General features: G+C 39.9%; 2 protein-coding genes across 2 annotated transcripts; both read left to right on the forward strand.

Moving 5' to 3' along the window:
- Nucleotides 1-204: 204 nt before the first annotated feature.
- LOC146647544 (uncharacterized) lies at nt 205-17,759 on the forward strand. Its single transcript, XM_085389615.1, has 4 exons — nt 205-448; nt 2,895-3,104; nt 16,612-16,821; nt 17,278-17,759. The coding sequence occupies exons 1-4, from the start codon at nt 286-288 to the stop codon at nt 17,628-17,630; spliced, it is 936 nt and encodes a 311-aa protein (XP_085245741.1). The 5' UTR covers nt 205-285; the 3' UTR covers nt 17,631-17,759.
- A 2,452-nt stretch (nt 17,760-20,211) lies between these two features.
- Nucleotides 20,212-20,879, forward strand: LOC146647545 (uncharacterized). The gene has a single exon (XM_085389930.1). The coding sequence runs from the start codon at nt 20,241-20,243 to the stop codon at nt 20,877-20,879; it is 639 nt and encodes a 212-aa protein (XP_085246056.1). The 5' UTR covers nt 20,212-20,240.
- The last annotated feature ends 2,810 nt before the right edge of the window (nt 20,880-23,689 follow it).

Genomic DNA, 23,689 nt, shown 5'->3' on the forward strand with positions numbered 1-23,689 from the left:
ACAGCCTCATCCTAATTGTCCGTGATCATAAATTTCTCTGTGCTCTAAATGTCTGTAATATATTTATATTAATGTATTTGTATATTTTTATTTCATTCCACTTCATGGACCGTACCAGATAAATTAGGAGACCTGGTGAGGGCAGTATTACGCCTTTGATATCTCCAGTCTACCGTAAGTTCAGTAGAAGAATAATAGCAGCAATGGCGCCACTGAGAGATCCCGTCGCGATCCCGAGTTAAGTTTGAAGACGTTGGTTTGGCGGTATCGGTTGTCGTTGCAATAATGTCTTCAGTTCAGCATCTGAGAGAGTTTATCAAGAAGAGATTAACTTCAGCTGCAGAAGAAATCTTCTCAGAGTTTGAAAAAACGATCGTCCGGTATGAGGAGGAGATCCGTCAGCTAAGACTGCTTGATATCAGACCCGGGATAAAGTCACACAATACAGGTGTGTAAATTTGTGGAGGTGTGGGAGTTGCGGGATCATCGTGTGATTCATGTGGGCATGATCTAAACTATTGATCTAAACTAGTAATACACCACAGTAAAGTTTATGCAGTTATATCTGTGCAATGTTGAGAAGGTTACTTTTAAAATGTTTTCCACTAAAGATTACATCGGCCAAATGTAGTTTATAACGTATCCTGTTAAGTTACTCAATGTGAATAACGTATTCTAAATACTTTGGTCCGGATTATTTGGTATATTTGCATGCTTTTTACAACTACATGAATGTACTATTGCCATGTGAATTATTGCGATAACTAAAGGCTACTAGCCACCGAGCTAACATTGTTAGCTGGCTTTAGCTAAAGTTATAGACTAAAGACTATTAGACTTGATTCATAGCATTAACATCCTGCTAGCTACAAACAATCATGTGCAGCAATCCCAAGTAAATTTTTAAATCCTGATGTAAAATGAGTAACAGTAGGGTGGACATTAGGTAAGGCTGCAGTTTTTGCAGCGATTTCGTATAGAAAACAATTTCTGTATCAGTAATAGATTTTCTTTCTGTTTGCTTTTAGAACTGCACATGACTATTTGCAGCTAGCAGGTTGTAATGCAGCCTTCAGTAATAGTAGTGAGTCACACAGCAATAGTACATCAAAGATTCCGAAGTGGGACATAACCTAGATAGCTACAACAACTAAAACAAGGTAGTTGTAGTAGGCTAATGTTAGGGCTGTGCAATATGACGAAATATGGGATGATTGATATATATATATATATATATATATATATATATATACATACACACACACACACACACACACTCAACAAAAATATAAACGCAACACCTTTGTTACTGCTCCCATTCCCCATGGGATGGACGTAGAGACCTAAAATTCATTCCAGATACACAATATAACCATCCCTCCCAAACAGTGGTCACAAATCAGTCCAAATGTGTGGTAGTGGGCACATCTGCTATATTGAGATAATCCATCCCACCTCACAGGTGTGCCACATCAGGATGCCCCCAATAGCGCAAAAAACTGCACATTCCAGGGTGGCCTTTTGTTGTGGGCAGTCTGAGGTACACCTGTGCACTACTCATGATGTCAGATCAGCATCCTGATGTGGCACACCTGTGAGGTGGGATGGATTATCTCAATATAGCAGATGTGCCCACTACCACACATTTGGACTGATTTGTGACCACTGTTTGGGAGGGATGGTTATATTGTGTATCTGGAATGAATTTTAGGTCTCTACGTCCATCCCATGGGGAATGGGAGCAGTAACAAAGGTGTTGCGTTTATATTTTTGTTGAGTGTATATAATAACCACAATTGGATTGTAAAAATCCTGCAACTTCAGTGGTGTCAAACTGGCTTAGCTTTCGTCACTCAGATACACAACAAAGCACTATTTTTAGTAGAGCATGCTAGCGGGCCATCGTTATTTTGTTATTATTGTTTTTTGGAAAATACGGCACACTTAAAATCAATCCTTTGATTTTTCTGAAAATCAACAGTGCCCCTTATAATCCCGTGTGTCTTATGTGTGAATTCTGGTTGTGTTTACTGACCTCGAAACAATTTTATGTGGTACACGGCGCTCGAAAATCTGTCAAATGTTTTAGTACGACTTTGCTGAGCTACGAAGCCGCACCGTTTGATGGATTGTCGGAGCATTACGGCTATCGTAGGCAGGAGCCTCGCGGAGTGATACGTACTGTGCTTCAACATAATATTACCATATTGTGTGTGCATAACCTCTTTTTGCGTTTTGTGGATATTATACATGGTTATGATGAGGATATGTCGGCCAATTTCCACCGGAAATAACTTTTGGTTAAACTGTCAACAAGGAATTTGCATTTGCACTGTTACATTTTTATATAAGTTTAATGCACATAAAACACAGCTGATTGTTTAAGTGAAAATACATTGATGGATTTTTTGGGGGTTTTTTTGCACTAATAAAGTTGTGGAGTTAATAAAGTATTTTGTCTAGTGTCAATTATATTGTCAGTTACATCGTTATCGTAAATTTTCAAATGTATATTGTGAGAAGTATTTTTGTTCATATCGCCCTGCTCTATAGCATATCTTACTTGCCGTTGTAAAATACTTTAAGCTTTCATGTCATCATCATATGCAGATCATGCTGCTGTTCATTTGTTTGTTTGTTTGTTTATTCACATTGTGTGATGATCACTGGCAGTCAAATCTAGAAATTAGACCCCAGACAGTTGTAAGGTTATCAGCATCACCCAATGAACAAATGACTATGACTGAATGTTTCTGTGGCAACATCTGCAAGAATGCAAGAGCCCTTGAAACCATAAGCTAAATTCTCAATAGGTGACCCCTTTTAATCCTTCTTGATCTTTCTTATTATCACATTAGTCACGATTTTCTTGTGTCTTTTTGTTGAACACGAAGGTCTGGATGATCAGCAGATCTGTTACCAGGAGAGGAGTCTCAACCAGGAGGACCCAGAGCCTCCACAGATTAAAGAGGAACAGGAGGAAATGTGTAGCAGTGAGGAAGGAGAGCAGCTTGAACTGAAGCAGGAGGATGAAGGGATTCATGTCTGGACCGGAGAACAGCTGGATTTGTTGTGGAAACCTGGACTAAAGCTGACCAGAATAGGTATGTAAAAGTGTAATATACAGATTTCATAATATGGAAATGAATATGACTCATAACAAAATGTCACAAAGACACATGGCGTGCATTACCGCCTGGGATACTGCCTCACTGAAGACATGTTTTCTGTTAGCACAGTAAAATAAAAACTGGGTTTCAAATCTTCTGTTGTTTAATAAAAAAATAAAATTTCCACCAGATTTAAGTCATGTTATCCCAGAATTGTACGCAGTATGTAGAAAAATGTTGAGACAATGAAAACTGTGGATTATTGGCCACAAGGACCAAGTTGGAGCAGCGAGCTGTACGCCTCATAAATGATGACTTTCTGCATGTAAACAGAATTATTCTCTGTTCACTGCATGAGAGAGAATATTTAAATATCGCTCACATATCTGAGAGACCTGCTCACAGTGTAACATCAAGACCTCCCACAGCAACATGATTGTAAGGAAAACTGTAGCCAGGAGAGGAACTCCAGTCTGGACCAGCAGAACACAGATCCTCCACAGACTAAAGAGGAACAGGAAGAAATCTCCACCAATCAGGAAGAAGAGCAGCTTGCACTGAAGCAGGAAACCAATGGCATCATCATCTGGACCGGGCAGGAGCTGGGCATCATGTGGAACCCTGAAGTAAAGTTGCACAGAATACGTATGCAAAACCTTAATAGATTCGGTTTTGTATTAAGAAATCTAACTCATGTTGGATCCTAATCAGACCTCAGATGTATGTTAATGAGACACATGATGAATCTAAGCACCAACTGCAACAAGGAAACTGAATTAATATTCTAAGAGCCAAAATGTCTAGCCCTTCCAATGTCGCTCCTGTCAGGACTGTCCTATGTTGGTCATAATTGTAATAAACTTGAGCCCAAGAGAGAGGAAGACTCCCTACAATGAGTTGAAACATTACCTTGTTATTTATTCCTGCATATACATTTTTTGTCATTCGCATTGTCACTTTGTTTGTCCCTCACGAGCTGCAGCAGCAAGGGACAAACTAGGCAGTATCACATTTAATAACAGGAAATGAATAGACATGTAATCTTTTCTTTTTTTGGCCACATTTTTCAAGTGGCCTTTATTTGACAAGATCATATAAAAAAAATTAAAAACAAAACAAAACAAAACATTAAATTATGCTTTTGGTGTGCCACCTCAATGTTTTCAGTAGCCCCCATATGGCCACCCACATGAAAAAATTCTGGAGGCACCCCTGTACATTATGACTGAGTACATCCACTGAACCTTTTGTGAATAACATAATTATCCCCATTAGGGCTCAATTATCAATTTAAAAATGTAATATCGATTTGAAACTAAGCTTTTAACAAACCACACAAGACTATGATAGTTGTCCTTGTGCCATGTGTTTCTGGATCTTTCTTTCTTCTTCTGTCCCTTTGGATTCCAGCACAAGGCCTGTGTAGTGATTTTATTGGTGGGCTTCCTGAGGGTGAGGCCAATCCAACAATAATTTCTTTTCAGGATTGGTATTGCTATTGGTTCCTAGTTTGTTCTTGTCCGCAGTTTTTAATCTTTTCTGGTAAATAGAGCAGAGGACTTGTTGGAGGCAGCTGTTGATGAATGTCTGTAATAGGGATGGACCGATCCAATATTACGTATCGGTATCAGTCTGATACTGACCTAAATTACTGGATCGGATATTGGAGAGAAATAAAAAATGTAATCCGATCCATTAAATATCACAAAAGCACCTCACAAAACTTGCAACATGGCGTAACCCAGCTCATGACCTTAGCACGTCGGAGCAGTATGCGTCACATGATAGAGCAACTGTGGCCCGCAAGACCTGTCAGCGGTCTGGTTGAGCATTTGGAGCCTTGCTGCCAAACTGGCATCTCAGAGAAAGCTATACTAGAGAAGTAAAGCAAGTGTGTAAGTTCAACGCTGAACGTTTAGCTTAAAAACCTATTTATGGAGCGACTGCCTCTTTCTCTCCCTCCCTCTCCTGTTGCTACATCAATCATGAAACTGGTCAATGATCGGCTTTTCTGTCACGGGGCCTGTTTCTTTTGTTTGTTTATCACCCACTCTATGCCAGAAAGAGGAAACCAGCGGATAAACTTCAGCAGCACGTTAAAGTTTGCTAAGCTGTTGTTAGAATTTCTTTAATATTACTTTCTAAACCAGGATCCTTTTCTACGAAGCTGACAGCTGGTAACTGTGCAGGGGCGGGTCTAGTTTTGCCAGGGGGCCAGCTGGGGCACAAAGAAATACTTTTCTTTCTTATTGTCATTTAACATGTCTAGCTTTTAATAAATAATTATGTGAATCTTAATAATCTCGTAATCTTGTTAACAGGGGTGATGCGATGTCACTGGTATGCATGAATTAATTAAACAGTCCAATAACTTCAGCAGTTCTTATCTTGTCCTTTTTTGTGTTTATTCCAACAAGACATTTTAACATTTTAACATAACAGCACAGTGGTCACAAACTGTTTGCCTTCTTACAATTAACAACACACCTGACACCGATTAGCTGCTACCTTTACATGAACCAGCCATATGAAAACAGGAAAAGGTGACCTCTAGCGGCCACATAAGGTATAAACCCAAAAATGGCTCCTACAGCCAGAATAGAGAGGATGGTGTAGGTTTAAGTTTATTATATTCATCAGCATTGCTGAACTATGAAATATTTTGGGTGCAGTGTATTTTTTTCAGGGAATGAATTCTCTTTTGGCTCTTGACAAAGGCAGTCGCACTTTTCTGGGATGAGACATGCACATTAAAACAAAAACTCCACAGTCTCCACAGTCCACAGTCACTTGATAACACACAAAATCCAACAGAGTAAAATTTATGAGAATCTCGTAGTTTGTCCTACAGATACTTTTTTTGTGTTGTTTTGAAATCGCCCCTGATGTATGATTATCTTTTTATTTACATAAATTACATGTCAACCTTGAATGATACAAAAACTGAGCAGAAAGCAAGAAGTGAAGTGTTTGAGTTTAAAGTTTCCACCTCATGGGTTTTAATTTTTTCAGTCAATTTAAGGAATTCCAGGTTTCCTCTGCAGCATGGAATGAAAAAAATAATTTAAATAGATTTTGGACATGGATAAATGTAGTTAAATATTTATGCTCTGCTTTTTGGAATATACAATTCCAAACTTAAATTGATCACACAACAGGAGTGTTCTCAGCAAAACAGCTTCTCCCCCCAACATGGCTTTCATTGGTATATCTGTGCGACATGCTTACCACGTGGAGACCTGCTGGATGGTTAACTTGTAATTTTTCAAATGTATGTTTGTTGTTTGTTTTTTTTAATCTGTTGCTTCAGATCTTCCACAGTGTGACTGTAAGGATGAGCACACAAATCAGCAGGTCTGTAACCAGGAGAATAACTCCAGTCTACACTAGGAGGATCCTTCACAGATTAACGGTTTTATAATAATAATAATAATAATAATAATAATAGATTGGATTTATATAGCGCTTTACAATACCACTATTCATTCACTCTCACATTCATACACTGGTGGAGGCAAGCTACAGTTGTAGCCACAGCTGCCCTGGGGCAGACTGACAGAAGCGAGGCTGCCATATCGCACCATCGGCCCCTCTGGCCAACACCAGTAGGGTAAAGTGTCTTGCCCAAGGACACAACGACCAGGACAGAGACCCCAGGGATCGAACCGGCGACCTTCCGGTTACAGATGCGATTCCCAACCCCCTGAGCCACGGTCGCCCCCAGTTTCCTGTTTCAAAATAAAAGCATGGATTTCAAAAATAAAACCGAAGGACCTTTCAAACAAACGTAAAAATATTTCCCAAATTTAAAGGTCATTTACAACTGGTGCTCCTGGAAATGTGGAAGAAAATCCTTCTTTTCCCACATTTTCCATATTTCATCAAGATGTTTTTCCAATTCTGCCCATTACTTTGTCTCTTTTTCTCCTTCCAGCATCTGATTCTTTGCAGAGTCCTTGATGTCATAGTCTGTGTGAGTGTTCAGTGTTTTTCCACTCAGGCCTGGTCCTGCATTGTCCGCCTGGGTGGAGCTTGGAGTCCACACCTGCCTCCAATCAGCAGGAGGTGTATTTAACATCAGTGTCACCAATAGTGATGGTCAAAGAAGCTTTCTGAAGCACTGAAGCTTGTATTGAAAAACGGTTCATTACTCGAAGCTTTTTAACACAGTCCTCTCTGGTGACATCTGGTGGCCAAAGATATGAAGAGCAGCTTGAATCCACAAAATAAAACCAACTGCTTCATTATGATTACCCACTCTACAGAGTGGAATTCTGTCTGATATTGGGCCGCTGTTGTTGCTTTGAACGTGCATTTTTTGGTGGTTAAAAAAATGTGTTTTATTTATTTAATAAATAGTTTTGACCAGTAAACTCTCCTTGTTTAAACATGCACCATGGTGTGGTCTTTCTTTGCTTATGACTTCTTGATGTTGGTACATACAATAATTGAAAAATACCACATTACATATAATTTAAACATATAATAATGTACAACACATTATGGAGTATGCTTCTGCTCTGAGGTCTTGCCTCCATGCACTTAATCGCTAGACGGGTGTATATATAAATAATATTATATTAGGGAAATTTTCCCAGACATATTTTTGACCTGGGGGTAGAATTGATTGTGAAATGGAAAAGGAAAAATGCTTATGAACTTGCAAATTAAAAACATGATGCATTTAAGGTAACCCTTTTCCATTTGTATTTAAGAAGAAAATTTGTTCTAGTGTGTGATGGCTGAACCTGTTCCTTTTCGTGGAGATAATTTCTCCTGCCTTAAGGAAAATCCCTTCACATGCCACAGAGGAGGCTGGAGTGCAGAGAAATTGGTAGAGATGCAGTTATACAGTCTACCTGGGTCCCACAAACTATCAGCTAAAGAGAATAAATAAATTAAATTGCTGCACATTTGGCAGACTAACATTTTCAGAGTAATTTTCTCTCCTCTGTTGCAGTGCCTTTTACCCTGATATCCATTATCACTCACACGGCAGAACCAGAGCTCCTAGACTGATACCACGTAGCCATAATTGTAAATACACAACAAAGTAGTGAAAAGCAATTCTTGCCTCTGCAATGTGTCTTGCATTTGGATCCACGCTCTCTTTCTCATAGGCCACTTGGCCCTAACACTTGAGCTGTCTCATATTGCTAGGCAGTGCTGGGTTGTCTTCTTTGAATGTTGCAGGGATATTAGTAGCCATTGTAATCTCTCTCTCACTCTTCTGGTTCAAATCCTTGGGTTTTCCCCTTTTCTATTTCTTTTATCTGGATGTTAAATTTAATTAACTTACAATTTGTTTAGGCATTTCCTTTTAGGTTGTTCTCATTTTAGTGTTAGTTTTTTTGTTTTTATTAGTATTATCAATTCTTTGTCTACTTTTTTGAAAATCGTGAATATTAGTTTATTCTTTATCATTGCTCTGATCTTTATTTTAATCAATTGATCCCTTTTTTATTTCTTAATTGTTTATAAATGTATAATTTTTATTTTTATTTTTATTTATTACTTCTAATATAAGTTCCATCTGTTCCGACCAGGGCTGTGGGGTGACCTGCAGTATCAGCCTCCTTCCACCAGATAGAGGCAGATACAATAGCACTTTAGCTCAGTCCTACCACTAGTTGACACTAATTCACTCACATGTTTTCGTAAGTGAATTCAGTAATTCACCTAGCAGCGGCCCCTGTCCGTGAGATCTTAAACACTCACCTCTGGCAGAGCTTCGACAGCATTCAGAGGGAAACTGAGTTTGAATGGACCATCTTCAGGACCTTTATTGCTGAGGCTGCTGCACTGAGCTGTGGACCGTGTCATGGTGGTAAACCCCGAACCAGCTGGTGGACATCAGGCTGAGGAATGATTATGAGATTATGTCATGCTGTCATAAATAGGGATAGGTATCGAAAACCGGTTCTTGTTGAGAACCGATTCCCACTGTTTCAATTCCTTGGCATTGGTTGCCATTTTTGCAAACGATTCCCTTATCGATTCCAGTCGCCCCGAATGACGTCACCACATTGCGGAGCGTCATTTACCTGGCAGGAAACACGGTGCCTAAGCTCAAACGCTCAAAAGTTTGATTATAGTTTACAAGAACGGATGACAACAGGGCAACTTGCAATACTTGCAAAGTAGATACTTCATTTAAGGGAGGAAACACTACGAATATGCAAAAGCATTTGCTCACAAAACACACGATGACCTTAAATGAATGTCGTGTTTTTAATTCCGCTCCGGATTCGTGAATCTCAACCCAGCAGCAGCGGTAACATTTGCACGTCCTCTCCCGTTAATGCGGCAGGTAAATAATCAACTAACAGTGCATATTATGTTACCGCGATCTGCCTTATTACAAAACCATTACTGTGCATTTAGGTGACCATGATGAGAGAGACAGACAGAGTCTGGCTCAGACGCTGGCAATTCTCACTGCAGTCTACCGTTAGCGTCTCCTTTCAGGCCGGGATAGACGAATGTCACAGAGCAGAGACTAAGTTTGTGGTAAAAGGCTTGAACCCATTTGCCACAGCAGATTCCCCCGATTTTCGGTAAGTGAATGTGTTTAATTGTAGGCAGGGACATTACTGGATATTCTTGTGTAATTGCTACAGAATAATTGATGTTATACTTTGTTATTGCTACAGAAGAATATTTATTTTATTATTTTACATTTACAATTTTTTTTCCTGGGGACCCTGTGACACCCCATTGAAGAGCCTAGTCATAAAATAGATGTTATCTGATATACTGAGACATTTGGAGTGGGTGTAGTAGACACTTAAACAAACTTCTCGTAATTTCCGTCCCAACTACAGCTGGACTGCATGCCATCGGGCATACCGGGCATTTGCTTGGTGTGAGCCAATGGTGATTTTTTGTTTTCATGGGCTGATATTTTGGAGTTTTGTTTGTTTTTTTTAAATAAATAACCGGTATAAACAATTAAAGGTGGTGGACTGGGCAAAGGGTCATGATCGACTCTGGGCTGGACCAATTACAGCCGAGGAGCTCCTCCTTGCTTGGGCAAAGGCCCTGAAAGCAATGTTATCACAGACAAACAGAAGAAAATTGTATTGAAGGGAAACCGAACAAGATTTTTCCCGTACTTCAGCTGAAAAAAGACACAAAGCTGGAGTTATTCTGTCTTTACCATGCGCATCTGCCTCTTCTTCTCTTTTCTCCCCCCCCTGTTGCTACTTCAATCCTGAAAATGGTCAATGATCAGCTGATCGGCTTTTCTGTCGCAAGTCCCATCTCTCTTGTTTGTTTATCGTCCACTTTGCGCCAGAAAGAGGAAACCAGCGGATAAACAGCAGCACGTTTAAGCTTGATAAGCTGTTGTTAGAATGTGTTTAATAGTGATGGTGAGATGAAGCCTCGTGATGAACTGAAGCTTTCCATCCAACTGGTCGACTCATGGTTCGAAGCATTGTGATGATTCATTTGCTCTACTGCGCCATCAAGTGGACGATTCAAGTGAAACAGGCTCTGTGATTATAATGATGTGACGTGTAAACCTCTAAACTGAATAAATAAATTGTTTTCATGATTATTTATCCCGACTATTGTCTCAGTATGTCTGATACAAAAGAGAAAGAGGAAACTATCAGGACAGAGTTTTGGTATGATTGTGTAACTGTTAGGTTCAAGGTTCAAGGTTCTTCAAGGTTCTTTATTATTTGTCACATGCATAGTTATACAGGTATAACACACAGTGAAATGTAGCCTGACACGCTCCTCGACATGTGCAAAAATTGGGGGGGTGTAGAGGAAGAACATTATATATATATATATATATATATATATATATATATATATATATATATATATATATATATATATATATATATATATATGTATATGTGTATATATATATATATGTGTGTATATATATATATATATATATATATATATATATATATATATATATATATATATATATATATATATATATATATATGTGTGTGTGTGTGTGTATTCACATCATTTATGTTAATGAGAGTGTGGGGAGTGAGTTGGAGGGTGGGGTGGGCTGCTTTTAACTATGTAAAGCACTTTGTGCTACATTTTTTTTTTTTTTGTATGAAAAGTGCTTTATAAATAAAGATTGATTGATTGATTGATTGATTGATTGATTGATTTAACATCAGCGTCTCCTCCAGTTCTCTGCCAGTCTGTCAGCTATCCTATGGTTGTCACCAGGCCATGAAGTCTCTGTTGTATGTTTTGATTGAGACTAACTTTGATCTCTTCTCCCTCCAAGCAGTCATGACAGGAGCCCATGTCACACTGAGTTACTCACCTCTTCCACTTGCTGCTGAGCTCACTCTGTGGAATACTCACCTGTCTGGCATCACGCTTGTCTGAATTTCCAGTAGATTACTTCTGAAGCTCTGAGGACTCAAAAATGCAGAAAAAATATAGGAAACTAAAAGAACTGAATGTTGACCAATCCATGTGTTCTTCTAGAACAGGGGTCGGTAACCTGCGGCTCCCGATCTGTATACGGCTCTTTCATCCTTATACTGCGGCTCCACGTGGCTTGGGAAAATAAATTCTAAGTATTTAACTGAAGTGTATTTTATTTGTGTTAGTTCTTTTTTTTAACTTGTGGTTCTAAATTGGAAGATTATTGTGATCTTGAAATTCAAAAGTAAAATTATGTTTTATTATTTTCGTTGCTCAAAATATGTGTCACACTGGCAGAAGCCGGTATACCTCCCAAAACGCTGTGCATTTATTAAGACTTTGAACCCCAGTTAGGGCTAGTAAAGAGAAAAATGTAAGAAAAGAAAAATGTTCACATGAACATGCTTTTCTGCATCTCTTTATTGACCACTTTTCCCACACGTTTGCTGTACACACACAGCCAGCTGTAGCTTTCCAGCTCACAGCCCGACACATACCAACTCAACAGCAGAGAGAGCACAGACTTTAAGCCAGCGAGGAGTGATTGTGGATGCTGCTCAGGCACGTTCGCATCCCCTGCAGAGCATTGCAGACCACGCCCTGTCACACACATTAACCATATAAAATAAACATTTATGCAGATATTTTAATTTGTTTAAAAGAGACTTTCAACTGGGTGTCTTTCTTTTTTGTTATAATTTTTTTAAGAGTTCAAAATGTGTGTGTTCATTACATAAATAAAATGTAATTTTCTCTTTAGCACTTCATGGATTTCATAAGCAACACACTGTAGTTGTTTATACAAAGACTAAAAGTAAAAAAAATATATATATATATATACACACAGTGTTATCTTCATTTTAAATGTCAAAAAGTATTTGCGGCTCCCAGTGTTTTCTTTTCTGTGGAAACCAGGTCCAAATGGTTCTTTGGGTATTACAGGTTGCTGACCCCTGCTGTAGAGTGTAGTGGTGTTTTTAATCAAGTCCAGTTTATTATCCATGTATACTTCAAGGTATTTTTAGTCCTCTATAACAGCGGTCTCCAACCTTTTTTGCGCCACGGACCGGTTTATGCCCGACAATATTTTCATGGACCGGCCTTTAAGGTGTCGCGGATAAATACAACAAAATAAAACTAGTACCGGTACCGAAAAAAAGATTTATTCACAACACACGTGAAAAGACCCAGGAATACCGAGTTAACGATAAAAACGCTAACAAAATAACGCTGAAAACCGATAAAAACCCTGAAAATCATACATTTCACACCTGAGCCTCAACTCTCGTGGCCTGGTACCAAACGACTCACGGACCGGTACCGGTCTGAGGCCCGGGGGTTGGGGACCGCTGCTCTATAACGTCTATAACGATACCCTGGATTGAAACAGGGGTCACAGGTTTCCTGGTCCTCCTAAAGTCCACAATCAATTTTTGGTCCTCGGTCACTTTGAGCTGCAGATGATTCTGCTTGCACCACTTGATAAAGGAGTCAACTACAGCCCGGTACACCATCACATCACCCTCACTGAAGCATACAACCACCGCAGAGTCATCAGAAAACATCTGAACATGGCAGGTCTGTGCAGTGGCTGACGTCTGTGATGGGGAGAGGGCAGTTCCTTGTGGTGCCCCTGTGTTGCTGATCACCTTGTGAGACACATAATGTTGAAGAAGCACATTTTGTGTTAGATACTCAAAAATCCAGGACACAGGAGAGGCATCCACTTGCATCTCAGTCAGCTTATCTCCCAGGACGATTGGCCTGAGAAGCCGGAGAAGCTTCTTTCCGCAGGCGATACGGTCTCTCAATCACACCACCACATAGTACTGACCCACAAATATGGTTTTTACACACACACTGGACATTCTGGACATTTGTTTACATTTGTTTACATTTGCCATCTTGTTATTGATTAATCAAATCACTCTATCACAAGTCGCTTAAATAAATCACTTTTAAGCATATTTGCACTACAGACTGCACTACACTACAGACACTACAGACACTTAAATATGTGGATTGCACAACCCTGGACATTACATTTCTTTCATTACCATTTATTACTCGTACAGCTGCTTTTATTGTTCCATATTTCTTCATATATTCTTATATATTTTCTATATTGTGTATTTTATGTATTGTGTATTTGTACTTGTATTTGTTGTACAGTTATTTTATTTGTAACTTTAATTTTTATATTTTATTCTTTCCTAGTTAAATTTACCCTTCATTTTAATTTTCCTATTTATTTCCTATCCTATTCATAGTCTTTTATTTTAGGTTACGAGCAGTTGTCTAAGCATTTCACTGCATATCGTACTGTGTATGACTGTGTACGTGACAAATGAAATTTGAATTTGATGATAATAAATGCACTGGAAAAGATAAAAATGACCCTCACACTGCTTGCCAGCTGGCCCATATGGGTGTAGACACAACTGAGTAGGTAGATGATGGTGTCCTCAGGTCTGAGGTGGGACTGGTAGTTAAACTGAAGGAGATCCTGATCTGGCCTGACTATATGGTACTGCATAAGACAACTCGTGAAAATAACATGTGTACCAAACTCTTTAACATGAAGTGTTGTCGTAAGAAAAATGAAGAAAAGGCTAGTTTCTTTCAGATTGTATGCTGAATTGAGCAAATATGACTAAAAATTTCAGACATTGTTAAACATGTGGGTATCTTTCATTTTTAAGACCTGGGTAAATCTCAAAACATCACATTTTTACTGCTCACCTTCGGTTTGCATAAAAGATTAACCAGTCCAATGTTGAACATCATATTGATGTCATGGTTGGACGTCAAAATTGTGGACCAAGTTTGGATATGTACAGAATTGGTCATGGACTTAAAGACTCAATATAAACATTGAACGATGTCCAGTGTTTAGTAGAGGGAGTCTGACTGTATGTTGTTACTGGGAGGTGGAGTGGGGGAGTATGTGTAGCAATCACATACAAGAATATTATCTGTCTCAGGTCCTCGTTCCTCCAGAGTAGGAGTGTACCTGGATCACAGAGCAGGTATTTTGTCCTTCTACAGCGTCTCTGAAACCATGACTCTCCTCCACAGAGTCCAGACCACATTCACTCAGCTGCTTTATGCTGGACTTTCTCGTTACAACGCTGGAGACATTGCTGAGTTCATTAAAATGAAATCGACCCTTTTCTGTTTATTAAATGTACTATTGTCTGTGTTTCAAAGAAACAGAAAACACTCTAATTCACGAAGCTTTCATAATGTTTTGAGCTTTGATCTAAATTTTAATGTTAAATGATAAATTCTTTATCCAGGTTTCTCCAAAGTACCAGACTTTATGTCAGGACTTGATTTTTGTTAGACTGACCTGATGAGGGCAGTATTACGCCTTTGATACTTCCAGCTTAAGATCGAAGAAGAATAGCGGAAATGACGTCACTGAGAGCTTGCATCGCGAGTTATATTTGAAGACTTTGATTTGGCGGTATCAGTTGTTGTCGCAATAATGTCTTCAGTCCAGTATCTGCGAGAGGTTATCAAGGAGACATTAACTGCTGCCGCAGAACAAATCTTCTCAGAGTTTGAAAAAACGATCGTCCGGTATGAGGAGGAGATCCGTCAGCTAAGACCGCTGGATATCAGACCCGGGATAAAGTCGCACAATACAGGTGTGTAAATTTGTGGAGGAATGGGGGTTGCGGGATCCTCGCGGGAACCCAACTCTGCTTAGATTTTACCATGTGCGCTTCACACTACCGTAACTTATCGACTATGTAAGCTAGAAAAAGAAATTACAGGGTTACTGAAAGAAGAGAGGCTGAGTTTTACGGGGATGTTTGGTGTCCCTACACACTGCTCCCCGGGCGCCCAATGGCTGCCCACTGCTTCACTGAGTGAATGGGTTAAATGCAGAGAGCAATTTCCCCACGGGGCTCAATAAAGTACAATAAAGTAAAGACACGAAGAAGAGCTTTACGAAACTTTACGGTGCATCATTAGAAAACACGAGCAGTGACGGTCCAATCACATGTATGGAAAAGTGGCAACGCTCCAAAAAGGCCTCGAAATTTAAAAAACTGAGTGGCCATTGCTCAAAAACTTTATTGTACATATTTAGTATAGTTGATGTTGTGTTACGTTTGTTCCTGTTGAATTAATATTAGGTTTGTAGCTTGAACCTATTCGCTTGAACGTTTAAGACAATATAATTACACAGCAAAGCAAGACAAAGTTCTTCATGTTTCTCGTGCGCGGGAGAGAACCGGACAAACCAGTTGCTCTCGTCCGCTCCCCCGTAACACTGCTCTTTTATTGAGGTTACATGAATATACATAGGTTCATTAACATATGACGTCTACATACAAACAAAGAGTACCGTGTGTGTGTGTGTGTGTGTGTGTGTGTGTGTGACCCCATAAATGACACATAAAACAATAAGAGAAGGTACGACCTCTCCCATGCTCCCAGAGTGCTCTGGAATGCAGACTATTAAGGATCAAACCTCTACCAATCTAAAACTAATTATAAAACTCTAAGCATATATAAGTAGATATTTCTAAGCATAAATGACAATCAACAATACAAAACCTAACAATATCAGTTTCCACTTAACTATAAATCTGAAAACAAAAAAACAGTCCTTTTTTTTTCACTTTAAACTGTTGTTTCATTGCCATAACAATACAATAATGTAAAATGAGTGCCAGGGGGCAAAAGTATTCACTTTTAGTTTGATTTCTGGCCCGTTTACAGCCAAAATGACCAAAAATTACCAGGCGGCCTAAATGATGCTTGGTCAATAGCTTTCATGATCATATTCAGATCATGCTGCTGTTCATTTGTTTATTTTGTTTGTTTGCACATTTTGTGACAATCACTGGCGGTCACTTTTAAAAATTAGACCCCAGACGGCTTTAAGGTTATCAGTGTCGCCCAGTGAAAAAATGGCCAGGAGTGAATGTTTCTGTGGCAACATCTGCAAGAACGCAAGAGGCCGTGAAACCATAAGCTTAGTTCTCAACTCCCTTTTAATTGTTCTTGATCTTTCTTGTGATCACATTAGTTACTGATTTCTTCTGTCCCTTTGCTGAACACGAAGGTGATCAGCAGGTCTTTGACCAGGAGAGGAGCTCCAGTCTCCACCAGCAGGACCCAGAGCCTCCACAGACTAAAGAGGTACAGGAGGAAATGTGCAGCAGTGAGGAAGGAGAGCCGCTTGAACAGAAGCAGGAGGCTGAAGAAATTGATGTGTGGACCGGAGAACAGCTGGATTTGTTGTGTAAACCTGGAGTAGAGCTGACCACAACAGGTATGTAAAACTGTAATATACAGATTTCATAATACTGAAATGAATAAGACTCATATTAAAACATCAGGCGATGATATCAGAGTTGACTCCTCAGGAAGAGAGCTCACAATGACACATGCGTTACCACCTGGCATACCACCTCACCTAAGACGTGTTTTCTGTTAGCACAGTAAAATAAAAACTGGGTTTAAAATCTTCTGTTGTTTAATAAAAAACAAAAATTTCCTCCATATAGATTTAAGTCAAGTTGACCCAGAACTGTATGCAGAATGTAGAAAAATACCCACAAGGACCAAGTTGGAGTAGCGAGCTGTACGCCTCATAAATTATGACTTTCTGTATGTAAACAGAATTCTTTGCTGTTCACTGCATGAGAGAGAATATTTAAATATCGCTCACATATCTGAGAGACCTGCTCACAGTGTTAATTTTTTCTTGTGTGTTGTGTCCGTCAAGACCTCCCACAGCAACATGATTGTAAGGAAAACTGTAGCCAGGAGAGGAACTCCAGTCTCAACCAGGAGGACCCAGATCTTCCAGAAACTAAAGAGGAACAGGAGGAAATCTCCCTCAATCAGGAAGAAGAGCAGCTTTCACTGAAGCCAAAAACCAAAGACGTCCTCGTCTGGACTGGGCAGGAGCTGGACATCATGTGGAACCCTGAAGTAAAGTTGGAAAGAATAGGTATGCAAAACTTTAATAGACAGACTCAGTTTTGTGTTAAGAAATCTAACTCCTGTTGGATCCTTATCAGACCTCAGAGGTATGTTATAGAGACACATGGAGAATCTAAGGTCCAACTGCAATAAGGAAACATGATGTAATATTCTAAGAGCCAAAATGTGTAGCCCTCACAGTGTCGCCCTTGTCAGGACTGTCCTATGTTGGAAATAATTAAGTTGAGTACAAGAGAGAGGAAGACTCCCTACAATGAGTTGACACATCAACTTTTTAATTATTCCTGCATATACATTTTTGCCATTCATATTGTCACTTTCTTTGTCCCTCACGAATTGCAGTCGTCACTCCTTTGCCTGTCCTGCGCCCCTGCACCTGCAGGCGCACTTACAGTGAATATCAAATTTAATAACAGGAAATTAACTAGGCATGTAATACTTTTCTTTCTTTTTTTGGCCACATTTTTCAAGTGACCTATATTTGACAACAGCATGTTTAAAAAAGAAAAAAGAAAGAAAGAAACTTTAAATTATGTTTTTGGTGTGCCACTAATTAAAACTTTTAACTCGCTCAACCCATCTGGAGTACAAAATGAACAAACTTTAGACAAACTGCCCGAAATGCGTTGACAGAGACATTTCAGGGACTTTGACAGAACTAGAAAAATATAAAGGCTTTAAACAAGATGAGAACTAAGGATGTAACCAAAGCCGTGTGCCGCTTGTGGAGACGTGTCGTGCGAGCAAAGTACTTAAACACGACTAACTTGCATGAGAACGTACGTGTCCACCATCCTGCTCAGTATGCTCGGCTATCACCAGCTTCTACAGCTCTATCAACAAGCACTTGGGCGCACTCTGAGGAGGGTGCATTTATTTGAAGATGAAAGGGGGTGCTGTTAAAACAGCACTATTTATTTATTTATTATTTTTTGACTCCTTCTATTAGCTCCATCATTAATAGCAAACGTACTCATGGGCAAATAAATAAATAAATTGCCCGTGTAAAAACAATCTCCTATGGGCTCAGCCTATCGTCGATAGTCTATATATGCGTTCAGTCACACAACCCTAATAGTTAGGAAGGATTTTATGTGGCAGTAAGTTCTGCATTTGCTTGTGTGCAGTCGTATGGCATTATTACAGAAAAGTGTCCCATATCCTTTTTAATCAACTCCCACTATGATTTGTGGATAAATAATTCTTTAGCTTGTGTAACACGACCTTTTTCACTCATTCCCAATATGTTTTATTCATATAGGGAAATAATCCCAACAACGGTGTCCTGAAGGCTTTATACTGTAAGGTAAAGACTCTACAATATTAGAAAGAAACCACAACAATCGCACAACACCCTGTGTTACGTTTCCCTAAAAGGTCCGGGGGATGAGGGAAAGTAACAAAAAGTGTCCGGGTTGAAAAAAGGAGGTGGGGAGGCAAACTGGTTAAATTGAAGAGTTTTATTAATGTTTCTCTTAATAAATGGTAAATGGCCTGCATTTATATAGCGCTTTACTAGTCCCTAAGGACCCCAAAGCGCTTTACATATCCAGTCATCCACCCATTCACACACACTGGTGATGGCAAGCTACATTGTAGCCACAGCCACCTGGGGCGCACTGACAGAGCCGAGGCTGCCGGACACTGGCGCCACCGGGCCCTCTGACCACCACCAGTAGGCAACGGGTAAAGTGTCTTGCCCAAGGACACAACGACCGAGACTGTCCAAGCCAGGGCTCGAACCGGCAACCTTCCGATTGCAAGGCAAACTCCCAGCTCTTGAGCCACGATCGCCCCTAATAATTAAACTAAAAGAGCTGGAAAAGCCACTATCACATTTAGAAGACAACAAAACCCTGGAATTATTAGTCAGAGTAATATTTATGAGAATCTCACAGTTTTTGTTATAGCTGAATTTTTGTGTTGTTTTGAAACTGCCCCTAATGTTTGATTATCTTTTTATTTTCATAAATTAGATTTCCTCCATTAAATGATACAAAAACTGAGCAGAAAGCAAGAAGTGAAGTGTTTGAGTTTAAAGTTCCCACCTCATCGATTTTCATTTTATTTTTTTCAGTCAGTTTAAAGAATTCCAGGTTTCCCTTGCAGCATGGAATGGAAAATAAAATACTTTACGACATTACGGTTTGGGATAAATATTGTTAAATATTTATGTTCGTTTTTTTTTTTTTTAAATGTACGATTCCAAACTTAAATTGATCACAGAAGAAGAGTGTTTATCATAGTTTGTAAATGAGCAGCCAAAATGGTCTCACTGAGTCAGCAAAACAGCTTCTCCCCCAACATGCCTTTTATTGGCTTATCTGAGCGACATGCTTACCATGTGGAGACCTGCTAATGGCTAAGGTTACCTTGTAATTTCTAAAATATATGTTTTGTTTTTTTGTCCCTTCAGATTTTCCACAACATGACTTTAAAGAACAGGAGGATCTTTTGCAGATTAAAGGGGAACAGGAGGAACTCAGTACCACTGAAGAGGGAAAACCGTTTGTACGAAAGCAAGAGACTCAAACTTTTCCTGCTCGTAAAGAAAGTGACCAGGGTGAACCAGACCTAAGTAGTGACCAGCTCCTTTCTCACAACTCTCCTGACACAGATCAGGATGAAAGCAAGGATGATAACTTACACAGAAATAGGTTGGAGGAAATCGTATCAGAGCTGCCAGTTCAAAATTCCAAGACAGTACATTTATGTGGCACCTGTGGGAAAATATTTAAAAGGATGGAAAACTTGAATCGACATATGAAAATTCACACAGGTGAGAAGCCACATTGTTGTAGCACCTGTGGGAAAAGATTTACTCTAAAGGCATATTTAACTGAACACATGAAAATTCACACAGGTGAGAAGCCGCATTGTTGTACCACTTGTGGGAAAAGCTTTAGTCAGAAGGGGCAGTTGAATAGTCACATGCGAATTCACACAAGTGAGAAGCCATATTTTTGTAGCATATGTGGGGAAAGATTTAATGTAGTAACAAATCTGAAAATACACATGAAAATTCACACAAGTGAGAAGCCGCATTCTTGTAGCACCTGTGGGAAAAGATTTAGTCGGAAGTCACACCTGACTAGACACATACAAATTCATACAGGTGAGAAGCCGCATTCTTGTAGCACCTGTGGGAAAAGATATAATCGGAAGGAACATTTGAAAATGCACATGGAATATCATACAGGTGAGAAGCCGCATTCGTGTAGCACCTGTGGGAAAAGATTTAATCGGAAGGACCATTTGAAAACGCACATGGAATGTCATACAGGTGAGAAACCACATTGTTGTAACACCTGTGGGAAAAAATTTAGTTCTTCAGTACAGTTGAAAATGCATATAGGAAACTATACTGCGTGCCAAGTTTAATTTTTAGAAAATGTTGATGGTAAAACAAAGTGTTTGGATCTTTGGAAACTCGGCGTCTGACAAAACTTTATTTTCAAAAGGTTTTCAGAAGCTCAATTTCTATGTTTACCTGTGGACAAAAAAAACTAACTTTTTTCTGCCTTTTTTTTTATTTGTGGGCTTTGACTTGGCTAAAGGTTCTCTTTGAACAGTGCTTGAGATACTTTTTGTCTTGATGCAAAAAGAATTTCTCAAAAATACACTAGAGAATATCTGTTTAAAAAATGGCTGTGTACATATCGAGGAATGGAGGGATAGAAGTGACAAAAATGAATTGATTAAATACACCATTAAATAATTCAATTCAATGTGTCAATAAATAGAGGTTTGGGGTAAACGCTGTTCGAGTCAAAACCATTGCTTTGGCCGGGTTGCCATTCTTTTTTCTGGGCGTTTCTCCACACCAACAACTGGCATGTGGAAACTAACTGAACTGTACTTTGAAATACCCTGTTTGTGTGTCACCAAATACACTATCAATATATTTTTTTAGCCAAGAATGTAGTGGTTTAATCTTCAGATATACAGTGGGGCAAAAAAGTATTTAGTCAGCCACCGATTGTGCAAGTTCCCCCCCCCCTAAAATGATGACAGAGGTCAGTAATTTGCACCAGAGGTACACTTCAACTGTGAGAGACAGAATGTGAAAAAAAAATCCATGAATCCACATGGTAGGATTTGTAAAGAATTTATTCGTAAATCAGGGTGGAAAATGAGTATTTAGTCAATAACAAAAATACAACTCAATACTTTGTAACATAACCTTTGTTGGCAATAACAGAGGTCAAACGTTTACTATAGGTCTTTACCAGGTTTGCACACACAGTAGCTGGTATTTTGGCCCATTCCTCCATGCAGATCTTCTCGAGAGCAGTGATGTTTTGGGGCTGTCGCCGAGCAACATGGACTTTCAACTCCCGCCACAGATTTTCTATGGGGTTGAGGTCTGGAGACTGGCTAGGCCACTCCAGGACTTTCAAATGCTTCTTACGGAGCCACTCCTTTGTTGCCCGGGCGGTGTGTTTTGGATCATTGTCATGTTGGAAGACCCAGCCTCGTTTCATCTTCAAAGTTCTCACTGATGGAAGGAGGTTTTGGCTCAAAATCTCACGATACATGGCCCCATTCATTCTGTCCTTAACACGGATCAGTCGTCCTGTCCCCTTGGCAGAAAAACAGCCCCATAGCATGATGTTTCCACCCCCATGCTTCACAGTAGGTATGGTGTTCTTGGGATGCAACTCAGTATTCTTCTTCCTCCAAACACGACGAGTTGAGTTTATACCAAAAAGTTCTACTTTGGTTTCATCTGACCACATGACATTCTCCCAATCCTCTGCTGTATCATCCATGTGCTCTCTGGCAAACTTCAGACGGGCCTGGACATGCACTGGCTTCAGCAGCGGAACACGTCTGGCACTGCGGGATTTGATTCCCTGCCGTTGTAGTGTGTTACTGATGGTGACCTTTGTTACTTTGGTCCCAGCTCTCTGCAGGTCATTCACCAGGTCCCCCCGTGTGGTTCTGGGATCTTTGCTCACCGTTCTCATGATCATTTTGACCCCACGGGATGAGATCTTGCGTGGAGCCCCAGATCGTGGGAGATTATCAGTGGTCTTGTATGTCTTCCATTTTCTGATGATTGCTCCCACAGTTGATTTTTTCACACCAAGCTGCTTGCCTATTGTAGATTCACTCTTCCCAGTCTGGTGCAGGTCTACAATACTTTTCCTGGTGTCCTTCGAAAGCTCTTTGGTCTTGGCCATGGCGGAGTTTGGAGTCTGACTGTTTGAGGCTGTGGACAGGTGTCTTTTATACAGATGATGGATTCAAACAGGTGCCATTCATACAGGTAACGAGTGAGGGACAGAAAAGCTTCTTACAGAAGACGTTACAGGTCTGTGAGAGCCAGAGATTTTCCTTGTTTGAGGTGACCAAATACTTATTTTCCACCCTGATTTACGAATAAATTCTTTACAAATCCTACCATGTGGATTCATGGATTTTTTTTCACATTCTGTCTCTCACAGTTGGAGTGTACCTCTGGTGCAAATTACTGACCTCTGTCATCATTTTAAGTGGGGAAACTTGCACAATCGGTGGCTGACTAAATACTTTTTTGCCCCACTGTATGGCTGGTTTGTCAAGATAGAGCCTGCAGAAGTTCTTCGATGATTTCGGAGATTGCCCAGCCCAGCCCAGTCTCATGGCAAAGCCTGTGGGTGTGATAGGAATGATGTGGAATCTGGTAATTAAAGGAAGGGGAAGGGGAATTTACAGGGAATGACACTGTTAAGCAATTGATCCATTTACTCGAATTGTTTGTGACCCATATATTTATGTCAGTATCTATGTTTATATCGTACTTTTATGTGAACACCTGTTGATACCCAGCTGCTGTTTTGAGCTTTAATAATTTGGATCTAAAAAAAAAAAAAGTAACTTTGACAGTGCTGTTTTCCATTTTGACAGGTTTGTGACATGTGTGGTGGAAACTAGACAAAGATGCATCTGGTAATTATTTTTATCTATATGAGTCATTTGGAAGGTCCAAGCTGTCCAAAGTTGTAGAATAGCCATCCATCTTCATCCGCTTTATTCGAGGCCGGGTCGCGGGGGCAGCAGCCTAAGCAAAGAGGCCCAGACCTCCCTCTCCCCAGCCACCTCCTCCAGCTTATCCGGGGGAATACCAAGGCGTTCCCAGGCCAGCCGAGAGATATAATCTCTCCAGCGTGTCCTGGGTCTGCCCCGGGGCCTCCTCCCGGTGGGAC

The sequence above is a fragment of the Rhamphochromis longiceps genome, linkage group LG18 (assembly GCF_057381845.1).
Source record: "Rhamphochromis longiceps isolate RC_006_pf linkage group LG18, R_longiceps_female_GT1.1, whole genome shotgun sequence".
Lineage (NCBI taxonomy): Eukaryota > Metazoa > Chordata > Actinopteri > Cichliformes > Cichlidae > Rhamphochromis > Rhamphochromis longiceps.